This window comes from Pogoniulus pusillus, chromosome 40 (genome assembly GCF_015220805.1).
Source record: "Pogoniulus pusillus isolate bPogPus1 chromosome 40, bPogPus1.pri, whole genome shotgun sequence".
Classification (NCBI taxonomy): Eukaryota; Metazoa; Chordata; class Aves; order Piciformes; family Lybiidae; genus Pogoniulus; species Pogoniulus pusillus.
The window spans coordinates 4,460,319-4,480,094 of NC_087303.1; the positions used below are offsets into that span (position 1 = coordinate 4,460,319).

Sequence of the window (19,776 nt, forward strand, 5' to 3'; positions counted from 1 at the left end):
GGGCTTTCCTGCAGCACTAGGAGCTCACCGCTGCCCCATCCCTGCTTCCCTGCTTCCCACCTTGCCTGGCCTCTCAGCACTCCTCCAAACAGCCCCCAACCCTGCCCAGCTGCACCCTTCACCCTCAGCACCATTCCTCGCCCGCTCCTTCCCACCAACCCAACATCAACCTGTACTTTTTAAGACTTCCCAAGAGCTCTGCTCAATCCTGGACCTCCATCCCCACAACTCCCAGCTCAGCATCCCTCAAGCTATTCCAAGCATTCCTGCATCAGGGAGGCCAGCAGGCTCCAAGCTTGCTGCTGGGTACATCAACACCCGCTGGGGATGAGGAGGAATTCACGCTCAGCTTCTCAGGATCTGGCACCCAAGTCAGGAAGCCAGGAGCCCGTGGACAAAACCAACAGCTCCAGACCAGAAAGGAACCTCAGGAAATAAACTCAGAGAAAGCCAAGAGAGAGAAATGGAGCTCCAGATCCTTGCCTGCCCTGAAATGTTGTGGTGGCTTTTGGACATTGCCAAAAGGTAAACAAAACCCCAACAACCCCTTGTTCCCCCACCCCCACCCCCACAGTTTCTTCAACACTTAATGTCCAGCTTAAGTGAAATCAACAGATTTTAAAATCCACACAGGTGTCAAAAAGGAGAGTAACAAAAATCAGCTAATTCCTGTGGTCACACCGGGAAACCCCCAGCTCAAGCCTCGGAGGCAGAGGGCTAAGCGTCTCTTGCAGGGGCTGTGCTGCCCCTCCTCAGAGGTTCTAAGGGGCTCTTTGGGTCCCATTCCCAGCAGGGAACCCCCCTCAGGGCCAAAGGTCTCTCGCTGTCTCCAGGCATCCTCTCATCCTGACCCTGGCACCAGAGATGCTGCAGCAGGCAGCTGATAGAGGAGAAAGGCTCAGCCCTGGGCTCCCCAGCTCCTTCCTGCACAGCTCTGAAGCCAGACAGGGGCTGAGCCCTGCACTGCCTTCCTCCTCCTCCTCCACTACATCTGACATGTGAAACAGGCAACCACAGACACCCCAGGCAGCTGTGTGAAAGGAGATATATATTCAGCACACACTCGGTACAGCATAGCAAGAAAAGCTATCGTTGCCTTAAAAAGAACAACCCAGCCTTCCACAGCACCAAAGCTCCACCACCACTGCCCCCTGCAGCCCAGCCACTCGCCCTTCTGCCCTGAACGGGGCCACCAGCAGCAAGTGACCCCAGCTCTGCGCCGTCCCCTCCCAGCAAGGGACAGAGGGTGGCACTCCAGCAGCGTTCGGTACCACAGCACCCAGCTTCTCTCAGGGAGCCCAGGGTGCTAAGGACGATGTCACCAGAGAGGAGCTTGGCCAGCAGTGCCACAGCACCCAGCTCCTCCCGTGGAGCCCAGGATGATGCCACCGGACGTGCACATGGCCAGCAGCTTGCTCTGGTGCCAGCCCACGCGGTTATTTTGGTGGGGCACACACCAAAGAAACCAGAAAGTGGAGCAGGCTCTGGCTGCCAGCCCTGGGGGGGAGAGGCCACTGCCTTGCCAGGTCTGGATGCAGCCTTAGGGATGCCAGGGAGAAGAGGGGATCCCATGGCTGATGCTGTGTCCATGCTTGGGTGGCAGCCATAGCATCTCCACTGCACTCTGCTGGAGGTTGGGGATGAAGCTGAGGAGGGGGAAGAGAAGTGGCACAGTGAGGGGGAAGAGGGGGCTGGCAGGGCCCTTGCCGCTGCCCTCGGAGGGGAGGTAGATCAGCTTGAGAGACCTCTTGCCCAGGAGGATGTCTTCTTGGAGACCAGCTTGGTTCTTGGAGGGGGATAAGCCCACCACAGGGCTCTGAAGGCTCACGCTTGCCTTCTGCCAAGGGGAAGGTGTCCTGGAGCCCGCTCACATCACTGGAAAGCTTGGCAGGGGCACAACTCCCCTCTAAACTTCTTAGCCCTGGAACTGCCTCCACAGGTGCTGCAGGCAAACCCCTGGCAGCTGGAGACAAGCCTGGAGGTGACGGCAGCGACCCAAGGGCCAGGAGGGACCCCAGCTCCCTCCACTCACCCACCTGGCCAGACCCCCAAGCACACCCCCAGCCCCTCGCCCCGGCCCCGTGGGGACAGGGCTCGTGGTGCTCTCCATCCTCCCCTTTCCCCAGGCCCCCGCCCCCAGCGTCCCCCCTGCCGTTAGTCCTGCTGCTCGTTCATCTCCATGTCGGACACCAGGATGTTCTTCTCGGCCGCCTCGCCGGGGCTGGAGGTGGTGCGGCTGTAGCGAGCGCTCTCGAAGGCTCCGCGCTCGGCGCTGCGCCGCCGCCGGTACAGGTAGATGGCGACGGCCAGCATGGCACACAGCGCCAGGGCCGCCAGCACCACCACCGCGATGGCCGTCGTGTTCTCGGGCAGCGCTGCGGGCGGGAGAGAGCCCTGCTGAGGGGCAGCCTGGCAACCCTCACCCGCTTGGCTCTGCGGCTGCTGGGATTCAGACAGCCCTGGGTTGGGACCTCGAAGATCATCCAGTTCTGACACCCCCTCCCGCCAAGGGCTGCCTCCCACTAGCACAGGCTGCTCAGGGACTCAGCCAAGCTGGCCCCGAACACCTCCAGGAAGGGGGCATCCATGACCTCCAAGGGCAACCTGTGCCAGTGTCTCCCCACCCTCACTGTTGCAGCAAGAGGCTGGCTGGACACACTGCGCCATGGAGGGATGGCTCCTGCTGCGAAGGAGCTCTAACCCCGCACCAAAGCCACCTGGCAATGGATTCCCACCACTCCCACTCCCCACCACCATTTCTTTGGTCGCTAATTCAAGCTGGGATGCATTAACACAAGTCCCCAGCACCAGCTCCCACTCCCAGTACCGTGTCCAGGCTGATGGTGGCACTCACCTGCCCTGGAAAAGCTGCTCTCCTCCACTGCAAGGGCAACACAGACAGGTGAGTGCATCGCCACGGGGCCCTCCCCTCTCCCCAGTGCCAGCATCACCAGCCCCACGCCCACCGCTGCTCCCAGCGCTGCACAGCTGCAGAGGTCCTCTGCTTCTCCTCCCCCACTACTCCACCAGCCTCATCCTGCTCTGAACTGCTGACCCAGCCACTGCCACATGCACAGGTCACTGCTGAGCCCAGCGGGGACCTGCAGATCCCAGCAACCTGCAACCCCCCTAGACTGGAATCACCCAGAACATGTGGCTGGCATTGCCAGCATGAGGTTTCTGCCCTGTGACACCCTACCTGGACCCACAGCTCACCCTACATCAGCCCAGGTGCCTCGGGGGCCTAGGGTGAGGGGGTCCTACCTCGGGGCATCTTGCAGATGACCCCCATGGTGACGTTGGTGCAGGAGCCCAGGCGCCACACGCCATTGCTGCTCTGGATCCAGTAGCAGCTGTTCTGGCTGAGCATGCTGGGCCCCGTGTCGTGCTGGCCCCAGTTGGAGTAGTTCACAGCAGTGTTGTCATGCCACACCAAGGTGCCACCTGGGAAACAGCAGCATGAGCTCTCAGGAGGCTGAAGGGGACATCCCATATTTGTCCCAGTTCAGCAATCAAGGGAGGTGTGACAGGGCTCCAGGGCACCTCACTGAACCTGCAGTGCCTTGGAGGAAGCTCTGGGCTTGGAAGCTACCACTGCCCTCCCACCAAGCCAGACATGGCACATTCAGCACGGCCTGAGGCACTGAGGTTGTTCCTGATCACACCACAGACTAAGCCCCCCAAGTGCCACCACCAAGAGCTTCCTCTGCTCACTGCAGACCTGGTGGGAATTCAAGGGAGTGCCTCTAGGAATATCTAACACCTCCCTCCTTCCTTTGTACCTTTGGGGTTGAAGGTCATGCCCAGCCAGGCACCCTTGGATGGGCCTTCATACGCCTGGAGATGCTCCCACACGAAGATGTTCTCCATCTCATCCTGGATGGACAACACTGTACCACCAACTGCAGGGGAAGGAGTGTCAGGGAAGAGCTCTGACTTCAGAGGACGGAGCTCAGAGCAGCAGTGCCCAAGAAGACAAAGCTGAGGAACCATCCATGAACCACATGGTAGCTGGGGAACCCAAACAAGTAACAGCAAGGAGACAGATGGTAGCTGACCACAGACACGAGCCCAGGGTCAAGGATCCCACTCAAGGGTGCTCTGTTGCACCCATGAACACCCTGGGGACATCATCTCTTCCACTTCCAAGGATGCACCTTCTCCTTCCACCACCACAACCCCCCCATACCTTTCTGGCATCTCCTCATGGCATCCTTCTGCCCTAAGGTGATCTCCATGTGGAAGGTGTAGCAGTGGTCCCGGAAGGGGATCCAGGATGAGTCCTCCAGCGACTTGGGACAGCTGCCACTGTAGCTCCACTTGTGCGTGCGGGGGGCATCTGGGGAGCAGAGGGTGCACTGGTGGGTGCCAGGGTCCCACACCACACTGGGGCACCAAAACCCACAAGGATGTGCATACAGCTGCAGAAGGTTCCTAGCAAGATTCCACCTCCAACCCTTGCTTATTCCCCACCTGGTCCACCCCACATTAAACCCCACACCGACCCCCGTGGCTGGCACCTGCTCGGAGCTGGCAGATGCCCCCCTGCAGCTTGGTGTCGCAGCCAGCCGTGCGCCAGCTCCCATCCGCATCCATGTAGGTGCAGCCAGTGATCTGCTGGGGCTCCCTCTCCTGCCAGTTGGTGTAGAAGAGGTTCTCCTCTGCCAGCCACGAGTAGCTCCGGCTGCCCTGCAGCACCAAGAGGAGAAGCTGGGGGGGCTGCCCTGACCCCCTGAGCACCCCTGCCCCAGCTGCCTGCCCCTTTCCCTCACCTTGTCGTTGGCCAACCCAATCCAGAGCGGAGCCTGCAGGCTGCTGACGGCCTGGGTGAGGAAGGCCTGGCTGTAGGGGTCGGGGATGGTGGCCAGGGTGGCATTGAGGGTCTCGCAGAGCAGCAGGGCCTCGTGCCACCTGAGGGGCTTCTGCAGGATGCGGTAGGTGCTGTTGTGGTAAAAGAGGGTGCCAGTGGGCGAGGGCGGGTACGGCGTCTGCGTGGGGCTCAGGGATGGGTCTGGGGGAGCAAAGAGACACAGTCAGAGGGCACAGAGGACACCTCTGCATCCCATGGAGGATCACCCTCTTGTCCCTCCCTGCTCCAAGCCAAGGTGTCCCTGGCAGCGCTGTACACAGGGCACACGCCAGTACAGCCAAGGAGAGCAGAAAAGCCACATGCTTGGGGGTGACAACTGACACCCTGGGAACATCTGCACCCTGGATGCACATCCCCACAGGACACACCGAGCCAGGCTGGCATGCACAGATGGCTGGGACCAGGGGCAAGCTGCCTCCCTTGAGCTCATCCAGCACCCCCAAGCTATGCCCATCACTCCATACTCCCCAGCCACGACCCCACCACAGCACGGGGCAGCAGGGTGGCAGCAGCAGGTCCCCAGAAGCAGGAGCAGAGGCTGTCCCCTTTGTCCCCCTCCTACCTAGGCTCCGCTGGCAGATGTAGCCATGCTTCTCCTCCAGGCAGCTCCGGTCGTCCCAGTGGCCCGTGAAGTGGGGGGGTGAGCCATGCCACACCACCACACAGTTGGTCTGCACAGCCAAGCCACGAGGTCAGAACTGTCCTTAGTGGCGCCATCCCACCCCATGGACACCCCCATGCCAGGGACCTCCACCCTGCAGGGCTGCATCCTGCTCTGCCCTTGGAGAGCCAGCCTGGCACCCTAAAACCTTCCATGCTCGTGGTGTGTTCAGGACTGAGACCTTGCCAGGGGCTGGGGGATGCAGTGGGGGGGTCCCACTCACCGGCTTGTCGCGGGGGCTGGAGGCACTGCAGCCTGAGGGCTCGCCAGGTGCCCAGCTCGTGTACCGCAGTGGCTCACCCTCCACCCACTGGAACTCCCTCTGGGCATCATGGAGGCCAATCCAGAGGTCAAAGGAGATGTTGGGCAGCATGGATGTGATGAAAGCTGCAATTGACGAGTGAGGCACTGAGGACTATGCCTGGCAGATGCCCAGCCAGGGGGTGTAGGTGAGGGCTCAAAAGACCTACCCTGCTCCAGGGGACTGGCGATGGTGGCCAGGACAGCTCCCTGGCTCTCACATGCCTGTTTGGCCTCTGGCCACCTCACCGTCTCGGCCTTGTCGTGCCCATGAAAGCTGAAACACTACATGGGCAGGGGCATGGCATGGTTGGGGAGGGGGCAGCTACTGCCCCAACTCTGAGCCCTGCACCCTCCTCACTCAACCACTCTCTTCAGCCCCATTCTGCCCCAACAGCCCTTTTTCCACTGCACCTTCCTGCTGCCAGCCCCTCCATCCTGCCTGCACCCTCACAACACACCCCACCCAGCACCCCTGGGCACACACCCTCACACCCCCTCCTGCACCCACAGCTCACCTCTCCCAGCACCCCTGGGCACACACCTTCACACCCCTTCCTGCACCCAGACTCCACAGCTCACCTCTCCCAGCACCCCTACCCTTGGGCACACACCCTTACACCCCCTCCTGCACCCACAGCTCACCTCTCCCAGCACACCTGGGCACACATCCTCACCATCCCCTCTTGCACCCACAGCTCACCTCTCCCAGCACCCCTGGGCACACACCCTGCAGCATCCCTCAAACCAAAGCACGAGTCCCTCTCCACCCTGGCATTTCTCAGCCACCACCTCTCCCACCCCGCTGGGCTGGTGGAAGTGGTGGCCGTGCCCTCTGTGCCGCACCTTGCCGAGGAAGGGAAGCCACCCGTGGGGACAGCCCCCGCTGGCGGGAGCGGGCGGTGGTGGCAGGGAAGGCTTCGCGGCTGTGCCATTGCTCCGCTTGCAGATGTAGGGCAGGTCTGTCATGCACTTCTGGTCCCCCCAGTCCTCTGCGGGCAGGGACAAGGCAGGCATGACTCCCTGCACCACACCAGGAGGGAGGTGTCTCTGCTCAGCCTCTCCAGAGCCCAACAGGGCCGGATCCTGCCCCTCACCTCGGCTGGCCGTCATGTAGACACATTTGCTGTCCCTGGTGGTGGGCCAGGGCTTGCCTGGTGCCCAGGAGACAAAGTTGAGGACGGAGCCATCAGACCACCTGGGAAAGGCACCACGGGGAGCATGAGACCACGCAGGCTGCCTGCTCTAACTGGGAGCACCTCCCCACACTGCCATCTCTTGGGTGAGGAACTTCCATCCCAGCGCCCCAGGATGAGAGCCCTGAGATGCTCTAGGAGCTGAGCAGAGTGGAGTGGCATGGGGAGGTGTGGGGACGTGAGGGGCTGGTCTCAGACTCACTTGAACCTGCCATCGTTCTCGAAGGTGTGCAGCCCGATCCACCAGTGCTGCTCCTGGCCCCTGGAGAACTGCACACCCAGAGGAAACAGGTCAGTGCCTGAGTGTCCTCGGGGACAACCAGAGCCACCCTAGACACCAGGAGCAGGCAGCCACCCTGCAGCTTGCACCATGGCAAAAGGCATCACCTTGCCGAGCCCCCAGGAACTGCCACCTCCACACAAGCCCCATCGTGAGCCCAGCTGTGCCCAGGTGACATTCCTCCAGCAAAGCATGAAAGAAGCCAGGGAGGGAGCAGGCTGGGGAGGCAGCGGAGCCCATCAGTGCCTGAGGAGGTCCCCACCCCTCTGGTACCTTCTTGAGGTTCTGGCCCAGGAAGCTCAGCTCGGCCTCGCTGTGCACGGACGCCAGCTTCGCCTGGTTCCAGTTGCAGATGCGATGAGCCTGCACCCACGTTGAGTGGTGCTCTGAAAACCTGTACTCGGCCTCTTGGAACCTCACCCACTCTTTGCTGCCTGCAGGCAAGGGCTGGCGTCACACCATGGCTGTGCCAGCCCCTGCCACAGCCACCTGCACCCATCACCCTGTCCCTCAGTCCCCTGCGGGTTGGGCTGCTTTGCTTTTGTCCCTTTCCTGCAGCTGAGGGATCTGCTGGGGGAGAAGCCCTCTACAAGCACCTCAAAGGAGGTTGGGGAGGTGGGGGTTGGTCTTTTCTCACATGCAACAAGTGGCAGGACAAGAGGAAACAGCCTCAAGTTGTGTCAGGGGAGGTTCAGGTTGGATACTAGGAAAAACTTCACGGAAAGAATTCTCAGGCACTGGAGGAGGCTGCCCAGGGGGGTGGTGAAGTCACCATCCCTGGAGGTAATTAAAGAGGCATGGATGTGGTGCTGAGGGACTTGGTTTAGTGGCAGCAGCTTAGCAGCAGTGGTGGGATTGTGAGCTCTGGGTGAGGGGTTGGACTTGATGCAAAAATCACTTCCAGCATGGACAGTTCTGTAGTTCTATGGATCCTGCCCAGTCCCTGCAAGGAGCAGGAAGATCCTGGGGCTGCCCTCCCTCCTATGCCCCTACACAGGATCCATCTTCCCCAGGTAACGCGACAGGGATGCAGGGACTGTGCCTTGCTCGCACATGCAGCAGGGTGGCAGACACCTCAGGAGGAAGGTCTCCACCAGAACGAGCCACGGCCACAGCCAACGCACCTTGGGAGGTGATCTCTGGCTCCTTCACATCGGCACCTGGCGAGAGGGCAAGGAGAAGCTGTCAGAGGGATCTGGGGCTGGACTGCTGGTGCTGGGACCTGCCTGCAGACCGCCCTCAGGCTCCAAGGGCAAGACGTCCTCCTGAATCCACCAGGATGAACAGCATCTCTCCCAGCCCCTGAATTTCAACTCCCATCTCCCTTCCTGCCCATTTTCACTGGAACAGTCTGCCCAGGGAGGTGCTGGAGTTCCCATCCATACAGGTGTTTAAAAGACATGGGGATGTGGTGCTAAGGGACATGGTCTAGTGGCAGTGGCAGGACTGTGAGCTCTGGGGGAGTGGTTGGACTTGATGACCTCAAAGGTCTCTTCTCAGCCCTTCCATGATTCAATGATAAAAGTGCAACCTCCAGAAGGGAGGGAACAGAGTCCCTCTGCACCCACTCCACCATCCCCCAGCCCATTCTCTGCCAGGTGATGCAAAGCTGGAGGGTTTGAGGGGCTCTTTGCTGGGTACCTTTGGGCAGTTTGCAGATCCAGTCCAGCTGGGCTTCGCACTGCATGGGCACCCACTGCAGGGAGGCCAGGTCCAGCACCGCGCAGGTCCGGATGTCATCGTCATCGTAGTTACTGCGGTCAAAGTTGTGGTAGAAAAACTGGGGGTCGAGAGAAACGGGCAGTGTTGGGCACTTCCACCAGCACCAGATTTGCCTCCCTCTGCACCCCAAACACCACCTTGATGACCCCCTCCCCCTGCACAGGACTCACCCCCAGCCCATCGCTCCACTTCCAGCTCCTGTCCCCTGCTGGGTCCCGCCGGTTCAGGCCAATCCAGAACCAGTGCTGCTCGTGGAGCTCTGGCTCTGACTCCCTGTGGGGACACAGAGGGAAGGGTGAGAATCAGAGAACTGTTTCAGTTGGAAAAGACCTCCAACATCACTGAGTCCAACTGTTGGCCCAGCACCACCATGGCCATCAAACCACGTCCCAAAGTGTCATGCCCACACACTTCTCAAACACCTCCAGGCATGGTGACTCTACTACCTCCCTGGGCAGCCTGCTCCAGTCCCTGACCACTCTTGCAGCAAAATATCCAACCTAAACCTGCCCTGCTGCACCTTGAGGCCATTTTCTCTCATTCTATCACCTGATAGGAAGAAGAGACCAACCCTCACCTGGCTCCAGCTTTCTTTCAGGGAATTGTAGAGAGCAACAAGGTCTCCTCTCAGCCTCCTTTTCTCCAGGCTTAACAGCCCCATTTTCCTCAGCTGCTCCTCACCAGCCCTGTTCTCTAGACCCTTCATCAGCTCTGGAGCAGCTCCAGCCCCTCCATGTCCTTCTTAGACTGAGTAGCCCCAAAATGAACCGAGAATTCAAAGTGCGGCCTCACCAGTGCCAAGTAAAGGGGCATGCTCCCAGAGCAACCCTCACCTGAAGTGGATTCTTTTCTATTTACATACAGAGCTGTATTTCAAACCTGGACTTTTCTGTCTGCTCTCAAAGCCACTCTCTGGCAGGAGATGGGATGAGACAGCCCAGGGCTCAAGGCTCAGTTCTACTCTGCCCTGGTAAGACTGCATTTGGAGTACTGTGTCCAGTTCTGGGCCCCTCAGTTCAAGAAGAAGGGAGCTGTGGGTCTGCTGCTTGGCGAGGAGCAGCCTGAGAGGTGACCTCATTAATGTTTACAAAGATGTGCAGGTGAGAGCCAGGAGGCTGGAGCCAGGCTCTGCTGGGTGATGCCAGTGACAGCACAAGGGGCAAAGGGGCAGTGGTGGGAGGTGAGGCAGAGGAAGTGCCATGGAAACATGAGAAGACTTTTTTTCCTTGTGAGGGTGACAGAGCCCTGGAAGAGGCTGCCCAAGGGGGTTGTGGAGTCTTCCTCTCTGCAGATACTCAAAACCTGCCTGGATGCATCCCTGTGTGACCTGCTCTGGGTGATCCTGCTGTGGCAGGGGAATTGGACTGGCTGAGCTTTGGAGGTCCCTTCCATCCCCTGACACCCTGTGATTCTGTGTTTTAAGCCCAAGCTCCATCCCCAGATGACACCATCCTGCACTTCTCCCGCGTCCCCTCTTTGGTGCAGCCACACCAGCGATGAAACCTTCCGCACGCAGGTCCATGCTCAGAGAGCCTCATCCCTGCCCCATCCGCCTGCCCAGGGCACAGGGAGCAGGGTGTGGGTTCTTGGCAAGCACACTGGGGCAGTGGGACCTGCACCAGCACAGCTCTCACCCAAAGATCTTGTTGAGAGTGTTGGCAATGAAGTGCTCCTCCTCGTAGCTGGCCAGGCTGAGCAGCTGGGCCCCCAGCTCCCGGCAGAACTCCTGCGCCGCAACCCAGCTCCTCTTCTCCTGCAGCTTCTCAAAGCTGAACACCTGGGGAGGGAGGAATCAGCACCAGAGAAGACCACAGCATCATCCTCACCCTGCTGGCAACAGTGTCCCAGGGCACGCTGCCACCACTCAGCCTGAGCTCAGGACCAGGGCAGTGATCATGTCCCTGTACTGGGCACTGGTGAGGGCTCACTTTTGGGCCACTCACTACAAGAAGGACATTAAGATGCTGAAGTCCTGGGAAGGACAACAAAGCTGATGAAGGGTCTGGAGCACAAGTCTTGTGAGGAGCAGCTGAGGGAACTGGGGTTGATTAGTCTGGATACAAGGAGGCTGAGAGGAGACCTTCTGGCTCTCTACAACTCCCTGAAAGGAGGCTGGAGTGAGGCCAATGCTGGTCTCTCCTCCAAGGTAAGCAGCAATAGGAAACAGCCTCAAGTTACACCAGGGGAGGTTTAGGTGGACTATCAGGAAATGTCTATTTCCTGACAAGCTGTCAGGCACTGGAGCAGGCTGCCCAGCAGCATGGTGGAGTCACAATCCCTGCAAGTGTTCAAAACATGTGTGGACATGGCACTCGGGGATGTGGCTCAGTGGGCATGATGGACTTGACCTTAGAGGGCTTTTCCAACCTCAGTGATTCTATGAACCAGATTAGTGGGGTCAGGGATGCCCTTTGCTCCTTCACCCTCCTTGCACCAGTGAGGAAGCAAATGGCTCCCCAGAATGGCCAGAGCAAGCCCCCCAGCACCCCTCACCTTGTAGCAGTGACGAAGCTTAGAGTCAGAGCTCCATCCCAGCGGGCAGGCAGCGGTGAGGCTGGGTGTGGGGTAGGGCCCAGGCAGCTCGGGGCTGAGCGAGGTGCCCAGGTTCTGCTGGCAGATGTACTTGGCCTTGAAGGTGCTGCAGTTCTTCACCTCCCACAGCCCCGTGGAGCTGCCGGTGGCCAGGGCCACGCAGCCACCCTTGTTGTAACCTGGAGCGCTCACGGGAGCGGGGAGGGGATGCCAGCCTTAGGGTTGGACCATGCCAGGTGGCAAAGCGGGCACCCATCCTGCACGCAGGGGACATGCCCTCCCCACCCACGGCCGCCCCCTTACCGGGCTGGTTGCGGTTCCAGTGGGTGTACCTGGCCTGGTCCCCGCTCAGCCAGCGGAACTGCCCTGTCTCGTTGATGTCCTGCAGAGCTGTCCAGAAGAACTCCCCCTCCCAGCCGAAGATGAGGCTGCTGACGTACACCTGCTCGAACCTGGAGGGGCAGCAACAGCAGCTGTGCCACCAGCCCTTGTGTGCCAATCCCAGCGTGGGGTTCTCGCTTTGGGGCGAGCCAGGCAGCAGCGTGACACTGACCTGCTGGTGATGGTGACCAGGGTGGCGCCAGAGTCGGAGCAGGTCTTGCGGGCGTCGCTGTAGGGGACGCGGTCCTCGCCCAGCCAGAAGCAGGAGGGGCTGTGCCACTTCCAGCCCTGGGGAAGGGGACAGGAAATCACAGAATCGTGGAACCATTAAGGCTGGAAGAGACCTTTATGATCGCTGAGTCCAACTGTAACCCCACTACCACGACCACTAATCTGCATCCTGAAGCACCACATCTAAAGCTCCTTAAACACTTCCAGGGACAGGGACTCCACCACCTCTCTGGGCAGCCTCTGCCAAGCCCTGACCACTCTTGCAAGAAAGACATTTTTCCCAATATCCAACCTAAACCTCCCCTGGCACAACTCAAGCCCATTTCCTCTTGTGCTCTTGCTGGTTACCTGGGAGAAGAGATCAACATCAGCCTCACTCCAACCTCCTTTCAGGGAGCTGCAGAGAGCAATGAGGTCTCCCCTCAGCCTTCTCTTCTCCAGACTAAACAACCTCTCAGCTGCTTCTTGCATGCCATCCCCTCCAAACCCCTCACCAGTCTTGCTGTCCTTCTCTGCACACCCTCTGGACACCTCATACCACGGTGCCCAGAATTCAATGTCCAACAGGGCTCACCCCCAGCCCTCTCCAGAAGCACATGGACAGGCTCAGGGGCTGAGAGCAACATCCCACGTCCCCTGCCACCAACCTCTGCCTTCTCCTGGGAGGTCTCCTAGCCCCAGCTGCCCCAGCTTGACCTCGCTCAGCTCTGAGCTCTCCCAAGCCCCCAGCCCCAGAGGACATGGCTGCAAGGCAAACAAACACCAGGCAGCTTCAAAGCCGGGAAGTGGCTCTGCCTGCCAGCGGCCAGCGCGGGGAGGGGAACACAATCCCCTTCTGTACGCCGCGGGGCCGAAGCCAGAGCCAGTCCCACCACGGCCAGCTTTCATCCCCCGCCTTGTTGATGTTGGAGCCTCTCCGGGGCCAGAGACACAATAGTCCCTGTTTTCTGCCAGAGCAGGGAGTGGGGCAGCCCTGGGGCTGGTGGTGGCATGGGGAGGGACATGGGGGCTCATCCACCGAGGGGGGACACGTGTGTGAGGAAGAGTCAGCCAGAGTGGGGAGGGTGAAGGGGATCAGCTGGTGAGGCAAGAGCCCCCCAGGCTGAGGGACCCTCTTGATGTGGTAGGAAGCATCACCAATGTTTTAGCCCTGGGGCTCCCAGGCACTGGGAGGACAGCAGAGGACATGTCAGTGTCATCAGCATGGTGGGAAAGCAGCAGCTTTAGGAGACCAAGAGAAAAAGTACCTCAAACCTCACTTCTTCCCTCAAGTTCCTGCTCCTGAGCCTTTCCCCGGGTTAGCAAACCCAGGTATGGTCTCACCAGCTGGTACCACCAGGGACAGCCCTGAGCAGCCAAGGAAGAGGCCTAACATGGGACACTGCAGGTTCCTGATGACCCCAGAGGGGTCACTAAAACCACACAGGGGCACACTAAGCACCACAGCAAGCCCCTGTGGTCCAAAACTGGACAGGATGGAACCATCAATCCCAACTGCCTCCAGCTCCTGATCATGGAGCGCTCCCTCATCCCTCTCCAGCTCTTCACCTTCCACTGCCTCCTGAAAAGCTGTTCCAAAACTAGAGAACTTGTGAAGCAGGAGAAGGAGCAGCAAAGTCACCAAGAGAAACCACCAGGGTGGCCAGAGAAGACCAGGGCTGGCCCTCTCAGCAAGATGCTGCCTCCTCTCCACCAGCCTCTGCATCTGGGTGTCAAACAGCCCTGATAAGGATGAGGAGAGGGAAGAAGCATGGGAAAGTCTCCCCTCAGTTAACTTATTGCTCCCAGTTTGTTTGCCAGCAGGTGCATCTCTGCTGGGCACCTAGGACCAGGGCGAGACTGCGGCTGGAGAGGCAGGAGGGAGTTAAACCTGCGTGGGGACACCCTGTTAGGACTGCTGCAGGCACAAGCAGACAGGTGGTGGTGGCGCATTGCCACCAAATGCCTCACCCCCAGCACTCACCGACACCAGGGCTGCTCTAGCTCTGGCTGGCAGCCTCCCAGTCTGGCCCAGGGTGCCAGTGTGACAGGGAAAAGACTAAAGACTGATGGAGGAGCCCAGCACCACCTCTGGGAGCTGTCCCCGAGGGCTGCTTGCTAGTCTGGGTGTGAGCCCACGCTGGCTGCGGGACACTGGGAGACATTCGAGAGCCTGCCAGTGCCAGGCTCTGCCCTCCCAGGCTTTGCAAAGAGGCACAAAAGCCACTTCCCAGCAAGCGTGGGAAAGGGACTGCCTCGGGCCCACCTGACAGCTGGGGAAACTGAGGCAGAGCCTGCTCTGGGTGAGAAGCCCCAGGCTGGTGGCTGTGTCCCTGCCTGGAGAAGGCAGCCTGCCATCGCAGCCAGGCACAGTGCTGGCAGCTGCCTCCATCCTGCCAGGCTCCCATGTGGAGAACTTTTGCTGCCAGGTCTGGCACAGAGAGAAGCAAAGGTGATAAAAAAGAACATCCCTGTTGGCAAACAAACCAGGCCACGGGAGGACCTCAGGACCATGAGGGCACAGGTTTTGTCCCAGCCTGCTCCCACAGCCTCAGGCACATGCAAGAGGCTCCGCAGCCCCCAAGTACAGGTGCACCAGGTGCTGCTCATCAGGGCTCCCTGAAAGGGTTGTGGGGAGAGCTGCCCTGCGACCCCAAAGCCCCAAGCACCAGGCAGAGATGTGGATCTGGGTCCCCCTCACCTTTCGGCAGCCATGGTTGTCCTCCTCCTTCTCCTGGCTCACCCGACCTGGCTTTTTGCAGATGGAGGGCAGGCTCTGGTTGCAGGGGCTGTCATTCCACCTCCCCTCCTGCACAGCCAGGAGAAGAGCAGGGTTGAGCCCATCCAACACCCTGCGGGATCTCCCAGCCCATTCATCCCCCCCACCTCAGGCCCACAAACTTTCCCTCCTTACATCAAACCCCCCAGGAGTGCTCTGCCGAATCCCTCCCATCCCAACAAGTGGAATGAGTCAGGCTCAAACCCAGCTGGAGATGCATCCTGAGGTATCATTTGCCCGTGCACAAGGATGGTGCAGTGCCCTCTGTGGGGGTGCAGGATGCAGATGCCCCCTGCCCCGGGCTCTCACCGGTCCCCAGATGGTCACACAGTCCTCCAGGCTGTCACGGAAGTTGTTGGGTTCAAAGGGGTGCCAGTAGGTGAACCTCACTGGTGTCCCATCTGACCACTCGAAGTTCATCTGCAGCTTGAGGTCATTTAGGCCAATCCAGAGCTCCTCCACATCTGCTGGGACAGGAGGGTGAAGGTGCAATTCCCTCTGCCTGGCTGACACCCTTCCAGTCTACGAGCCCCTGTGATGGGACCCTATCTGCAGAGCAGCTGCCCAAACTCCACTGTGGCACTCAGCCCCTAGCCCCACGGTGCCAGCAGGCAGGGGAGAGCAGGGCAGGGCAAGGATGGACCCAGGGAGAGGGAAAGAGAGGGACATTTGCCAGCAGGTTTTAGTGACATCCTGGCACCAGCAGAATGGCAGAAGTCTGGGCCTGTAGGCTCAAGTCCAGTAAGGGAATGGCTTTCAACCGTTCCCTTCTACTCCATCCCACCTCTGCCTGGGAGTGCTGGCACATCCCTCTCCTTCCTCCACCCTCTCTCAGCTCCTGAAGGGCATTAAGTCCCTTCAGCCCCTAGCCCCACTGATGGTCCCCAGATGTCCCCACAGTGTGTTTCACTGCCAGGTTCTGTCTCTGCAGAGCAGGTTGGGCTGCAAGAGGGAATAATTTGGATGGAGGGGCTGCATTTGTATGGGAACAGCTAAACCCAGGCTGAGGTGATCCTAATGAGGGTGGCACAAGCAGGGTCCAGAAGATGGTGGCACAGGTGGCCCCTGAGCAGCCACAGTTGCTCAGGCTGGAGCTTCCCAAGTGCATCCCCAGCTCCAACACATCCTAGCACAGGAAACTTCAACCCAGCTACACCTGGGTGAAGTCAGGACTGAACGAAAGAACCTGGAAGGCCATAGGCAGGCACTGTCCCTTCAGCTGACACTTGTGCCCATGGCAGCAGCAGGTGCAGCCTCCTCCAGCAAGCTGCCCAGGACATTGTTCCCCATCTTTCCTAAGCTAACCAGCCAGGACCAGTGCCATTCCCAGCTGCTGCTGCCTATTTTCTCCCTCAGCACTGCAGGCTCCTATGCTGGATGGAGGACACACCTGGGGCATGGGCTACTCCCAGCAGCACAGCACCTCCCAACCCGAGGTCTCCTCTCCCTTCACAGCTCCAAGCTCGTTTGACTTTGCAGTCTCCATCTCACCAAAGTGACCTTCCTGTGGATCCTCACGTGGGACAGGAAGGGCACTGCTGACACAGGGAGCTCCCCTGTACCTTGCTTGATCTGCTTGGTGACAAACTCCAGCTCGGAGAGGGTGTGGATGCTGACCAGGTCCCCCCCGCTCCGCAGGCAGGTCTTCTTCGCCTCCTGCCAGGTCTTCTTCTCCCCCACCAGCCGGTAGCAGTTGGACTGGAAGGGCTGCCAGCTGGGCTCACAGTCCACCTTCACCTCTGACCACGAGTCTGGCAGGACATAAGGCAGCCTGAGGGTTCCTGTTCTCTATTTGTCAGGGAAGGTGGCCACAGTTGCATGGGATGCTCAGGAGACCAAGCCAAAGCAACATGTGAAAGCCACAGCCAAAACATAACACACATAAGGTGCAGGCAACGCCAGCTTCAGAGCTCCAGGGACAAACCCAAAGCCCTTTTGTTTGCTGAGTGGCACAGCAGAGACACTCCAGCCCCAGGGGTCATGGGGAACCTCCTGCTGCTTTGATTCCTTCCCTACCACCCAACCTGTAACTGCAGCTTGGAAGAGCAGCCTGAGAGATCTCACGGATGGTTACAAGTATCTGGAGGGTGGGTGTCAAGAGTAAGGGACCAATCTCATCAATGGTGCCCTGTGATAGCATGGGGGCAATGGACACAAACTGGAACCCAGGAAGTTCCACCTCAACGTGAGGAGAAACTTCTTTGGTGTGAGGGTGACAGAGCCCTGGAGCAGACTGCCCAGAGAGGTGGTGCTGGAGTCTCCTTCTCCAGAGACTTTCAAGACCCATCTGGATGTGTTCCTGGGTGATCCTGCATTGGAGGGAGACTGGACTGGATGATCTCCCTTCCAGCCCCTACCACTCTGTGATTCTCAGGGGATTGCTGCTTGGGGGAACCTTTTCCACACCGAGGCAGCTCTGGGGAACTCAGGCACTGCTGGGCACATCCAGCATGTCGGCACCGCGCACTGCGCCAGTGTGCAGGCAGCATTCTCTGACCACGCTGAGCTGGGAGCATGCCCAGCTGGGGTGTGGGGCTGCCCACTCCCGGGGCCACTGCTGCCCTCACTCACCCGTCAGGAAGGGGTCTGTGGTGGCATTGGGCTTCTTCTTGCAGACGTAGGGCAGGGCGATGCCGCAGTCGCGGTTCTGCCACCTGCCCGACGACTCGGTGCGGATCACCCCACAGTTCTCCTCGCTGGGGTTGTCAGGCTGGTCTGCAAAGTGGGGTGGAAGGGTGGGACAGGCTCTGAGGAGCTGAGGACAGATCCACCCATGCCACCCACAAGGGCAGGGTACCATCTGAGGACAGGCACCAGCAAGGTGCAGCTCTCTCTGCTCTGACAGCCAAAGGAGGCTATGAGGAGAGCAGGCTGAGAGCTCTGGAGCTGTTGAGCCTGGAGAGGAGCAGCCTGAGAGGGAAGCTGGTCCATGTCTACAAACATCTGAAGGGTGGCAGTCAAGGGGCCAGGTTATTTTCAGTGGTGTCCTGAAATAGGACAAGGGCCAATGGACACAAACTGGAACCCAGGAAGTTCCACCTCAACATGAGGAGAAACTTCTTTGGTGTGAGGGTGCTGGAGCCCTGGAGCAGGCTGCCCAGAGAGGTTGTGGAGTCTCCTTTGCAGTCAAAACCCATCTGGATGCATCCCTGTGTGACCTGCCCTAGGTGATCCTGCCCTGGCAAAGGCGTTGGACTGGCTCGTCTCCAGAGGTCCCTTTCAACCCCTACCACTCTGTCATTCTACAGAGACCCTTCTGGTTTGTCATTCTGCACAGTGATGCCACCCCACATGCCCAGCATTATTTATCTTGCCTTGATGCAGGAGGACCTGGGGCACCACCACCGTACCTGGAAATGCTGGATGGCAGCCAGGGACACACATGGCACCAGATCTGAACTGGTGCCCCTAGCTGTCCCCACACCTCCTCCTAGGGGATCACTGTCCCCATGACTGCCTCTGAATGATGACACTGGGCACGACCACAGCAGCTCCTGGAATGAGTCCTTCTGCCTCTGAGCAGTCCAGGATTAGAGAAGGGTGACCACAGATAGGGACCACTCCTCAGCTGCACTTTGTCACTGAGCTGGGACACAACAACCCTCCAAACAAGGAACTTCAACCTGTATTAGCCACGGGGCTGCTGAGGGGTTGCAGAGGTACACTGACTGCTCCAGCTCCGTAGATGTCCCAGGCTGTTCCACAACCCTACAGGGCTCTCCACGCCTCAGCAGTGAGGGGACACCCTACAGCAGCCTAGGCCACTTCCCCTGCCATGAGGCCACCTCCAGTGGTCACAGGCTGTTCTCTGCCCCCACCCCCATCATCACCAGTGACCCCTGTCTCACCACTCTCCCAGTTGAGGTACTTGAGGGGCGAGTTGTCTGACCACTGCCAGCCTCCATTGATGTCCAGGTCGTTCAGCCCAATCCAGAGTGTGGAGCTGTACCCTGTCAGCAGCCCTGGTACCAACACAGCCAAAGGGGCAGGATCAGTCAGACCAGCCCCAGCTCAACCCCCAGTCCATCACAACCCCCTAACCAGGGCGATCAGAACAACCTGGCACCATGGTGCCAGCAGCCCTGCCCCGGGTGAGGAGGCCAGGGGCAGAGGCAGGCTGCCATCCCCTCACCATTGATGTAGGTCTGCTCATGGATCTCGGTGATGCTCAGCAGGTTGGCTCCTTGCTGCTCGCAGCTGTTCCAGGCCTCCCGCCACGACAGCGTCGACTGGAAGTTGAACTGGTAGCAGCTGTTGGTGAGGTGGTCCTTGTCCCAGAAGGTCTCACAGTCATTGCCTGTGGGGATGAGCAGGGTGAGCACCCAACACAGCCCCCATCTGTGGCCCCAAAAGATCCCAACAACCCAGAAGAGCCAGAGAGAAGGCAGTGGGACAGAGCCAGCAGAGGAGGGAAGAGGCAGGAAAGTCTCCAGGAGGGATCACAGAATCATAGGATTGTTTTGGTTGGAAAAGACCTCTAAGGTCCTTGGGCCCAACTATCAACCCAGCACCATTATGGAACCATGTCCCCAGATGCCATGGCCACAGGTTTCTTGAACACCTTCAGGGCTGGGGACTCCACCCCCTCCCCGGGCAGCCTGTGCCAATCCCTGACCATTCCTGCAGCAAAGAAATTGTTCCCAATCTCCAACCCAACCCTTCCCTGGCACAACTTTGGGCCATTTCCTCTCATTCTATCACCTGATATTACAAAGACCAACCCCCACCTCACTCCAACCTCCTTGCAGGTAGCTGTAGAGAGCAATGAGGTCTCCCCTCAGCTTTCTCTTCTCCAGACCCTCAGCTGCTCCTCTCCAGCCCTGCTCTCCAGACTCCTCCCCAGCT

General features: G+C 59.5%; 1 protein-coding gene across 2 annotated transcripts in view; it reads right to left on the minus strand.

Moving 5' to 3' along the window:
- Positions 1 to 2,148: 2,148 nt before the first annotated feature.
- The window catches only part of MRC2 (mannose receptor C type 2), a 34,821-nt gene continuing 17,193 nt past the window's right edge, over positions 2,149 to 19,776 (minus strand). For both annotated transcript variants that reach the window (XM_064174490.1, XM_064174489.1), the window contains exons 4-30: positions 19,064 to 19,228; positions 18,780 to 18,893; positions 17,503 to 17,646; positions 16,494 to 16,682; positions 15,241 to 15,395; positions 14,854 to 14,961; positions 12,115 to 12,230; positions 11,865 to 12,013; positions 11,523 to 11,740; positions 10,664 to 10,806; positions 9,200 to 9,302; positions 8,949 to 9,087; positions 8,432 to 8,467; positions 7,581 to 7,741; positions 7,230 to 7,297; positions 6,929 to 7,029; positions 6,678 to 6,823; positions 6,002 to 6,116; positions 5,755 to 5,918; positions 5,433 to 5,541; positions 4,773 to 5,011; positions 4,521 to 4,689; positions 4,190 to 4,339; positions 3,783 to 3,902; positions 3,265 to 3,444; positions 2,855 to 2,881; positions 2,149 to 2,375 (exon numbers count right to left, since the gene is read on the minus strand). In XM_064174490.1, the coding sequence (XP_064030560.1) occupies positions 2,155 to 2,375; positions 2,855 to 2,881; positions 3,265 to 3,444; positions 3,783 to 3,902; positions 4,190 to 4,339; positions 4,521 to 4,689; positions 4,773 to 5,011; positions 5,433 to 5,541; positions 5,755 to 5,918; positions 6,002 to 6,116; positions 6,678 to 6,823; positions 6,929 to 7,029; positions 7,230 to 7,297; positions 7,581 to 7,741; positions 8,432 to 8,467; positions 8,949 to 9,087; positions 9,200 to 9,302; positions 10,664 to 10,806; positions 11,523 to 11,740; positions 11,865 to 12,013; positions 12,115 to 12,230; positions 14,854 to 14,961; positions 15,241 to 15,395; positions 16,494 to 16,682; positions 17,503 to 17,646; positions 18,780 to 18,893; positions 19,064 to 19,228 (3,749 nt within the window). In that variant the 3' untranslated portion in view covers positions 2,149 to 2,154. The remainder of the gene's footprint in view (positions 2,376 to 2,854; positions 2,882 to 3,264; positions 3,445 to 3,782; positions 3,903 to 4,189; positions 4,340 to 4,520; positions 4,690 to 4,772; positions 5,012 to 5,432; positions 5,542 to 5,754; positions 5,919 to 6,001; positions 6,117 to 6,677; positions 6,824 to 6,928; positions 7,030 to 7,229; positions 7,298 to 7,580; positions 7,742 to 8,431; positions 8,468 to 8,948; positions 9,088 to 9,199; positions 9,303 to 10,663; positions 10,807 to 11,522; positions 11,741 to 11,864; positions 12,014 to 12,114; positions 12,231 to 14,853; positions 14,962 to 15,240; positions 15,396 to 16,493; positions 16,683 to 17,502; positions 17,647 to 18,779; positions 18,894 to 19,063; positions 19,229 to 19,776) is intronic.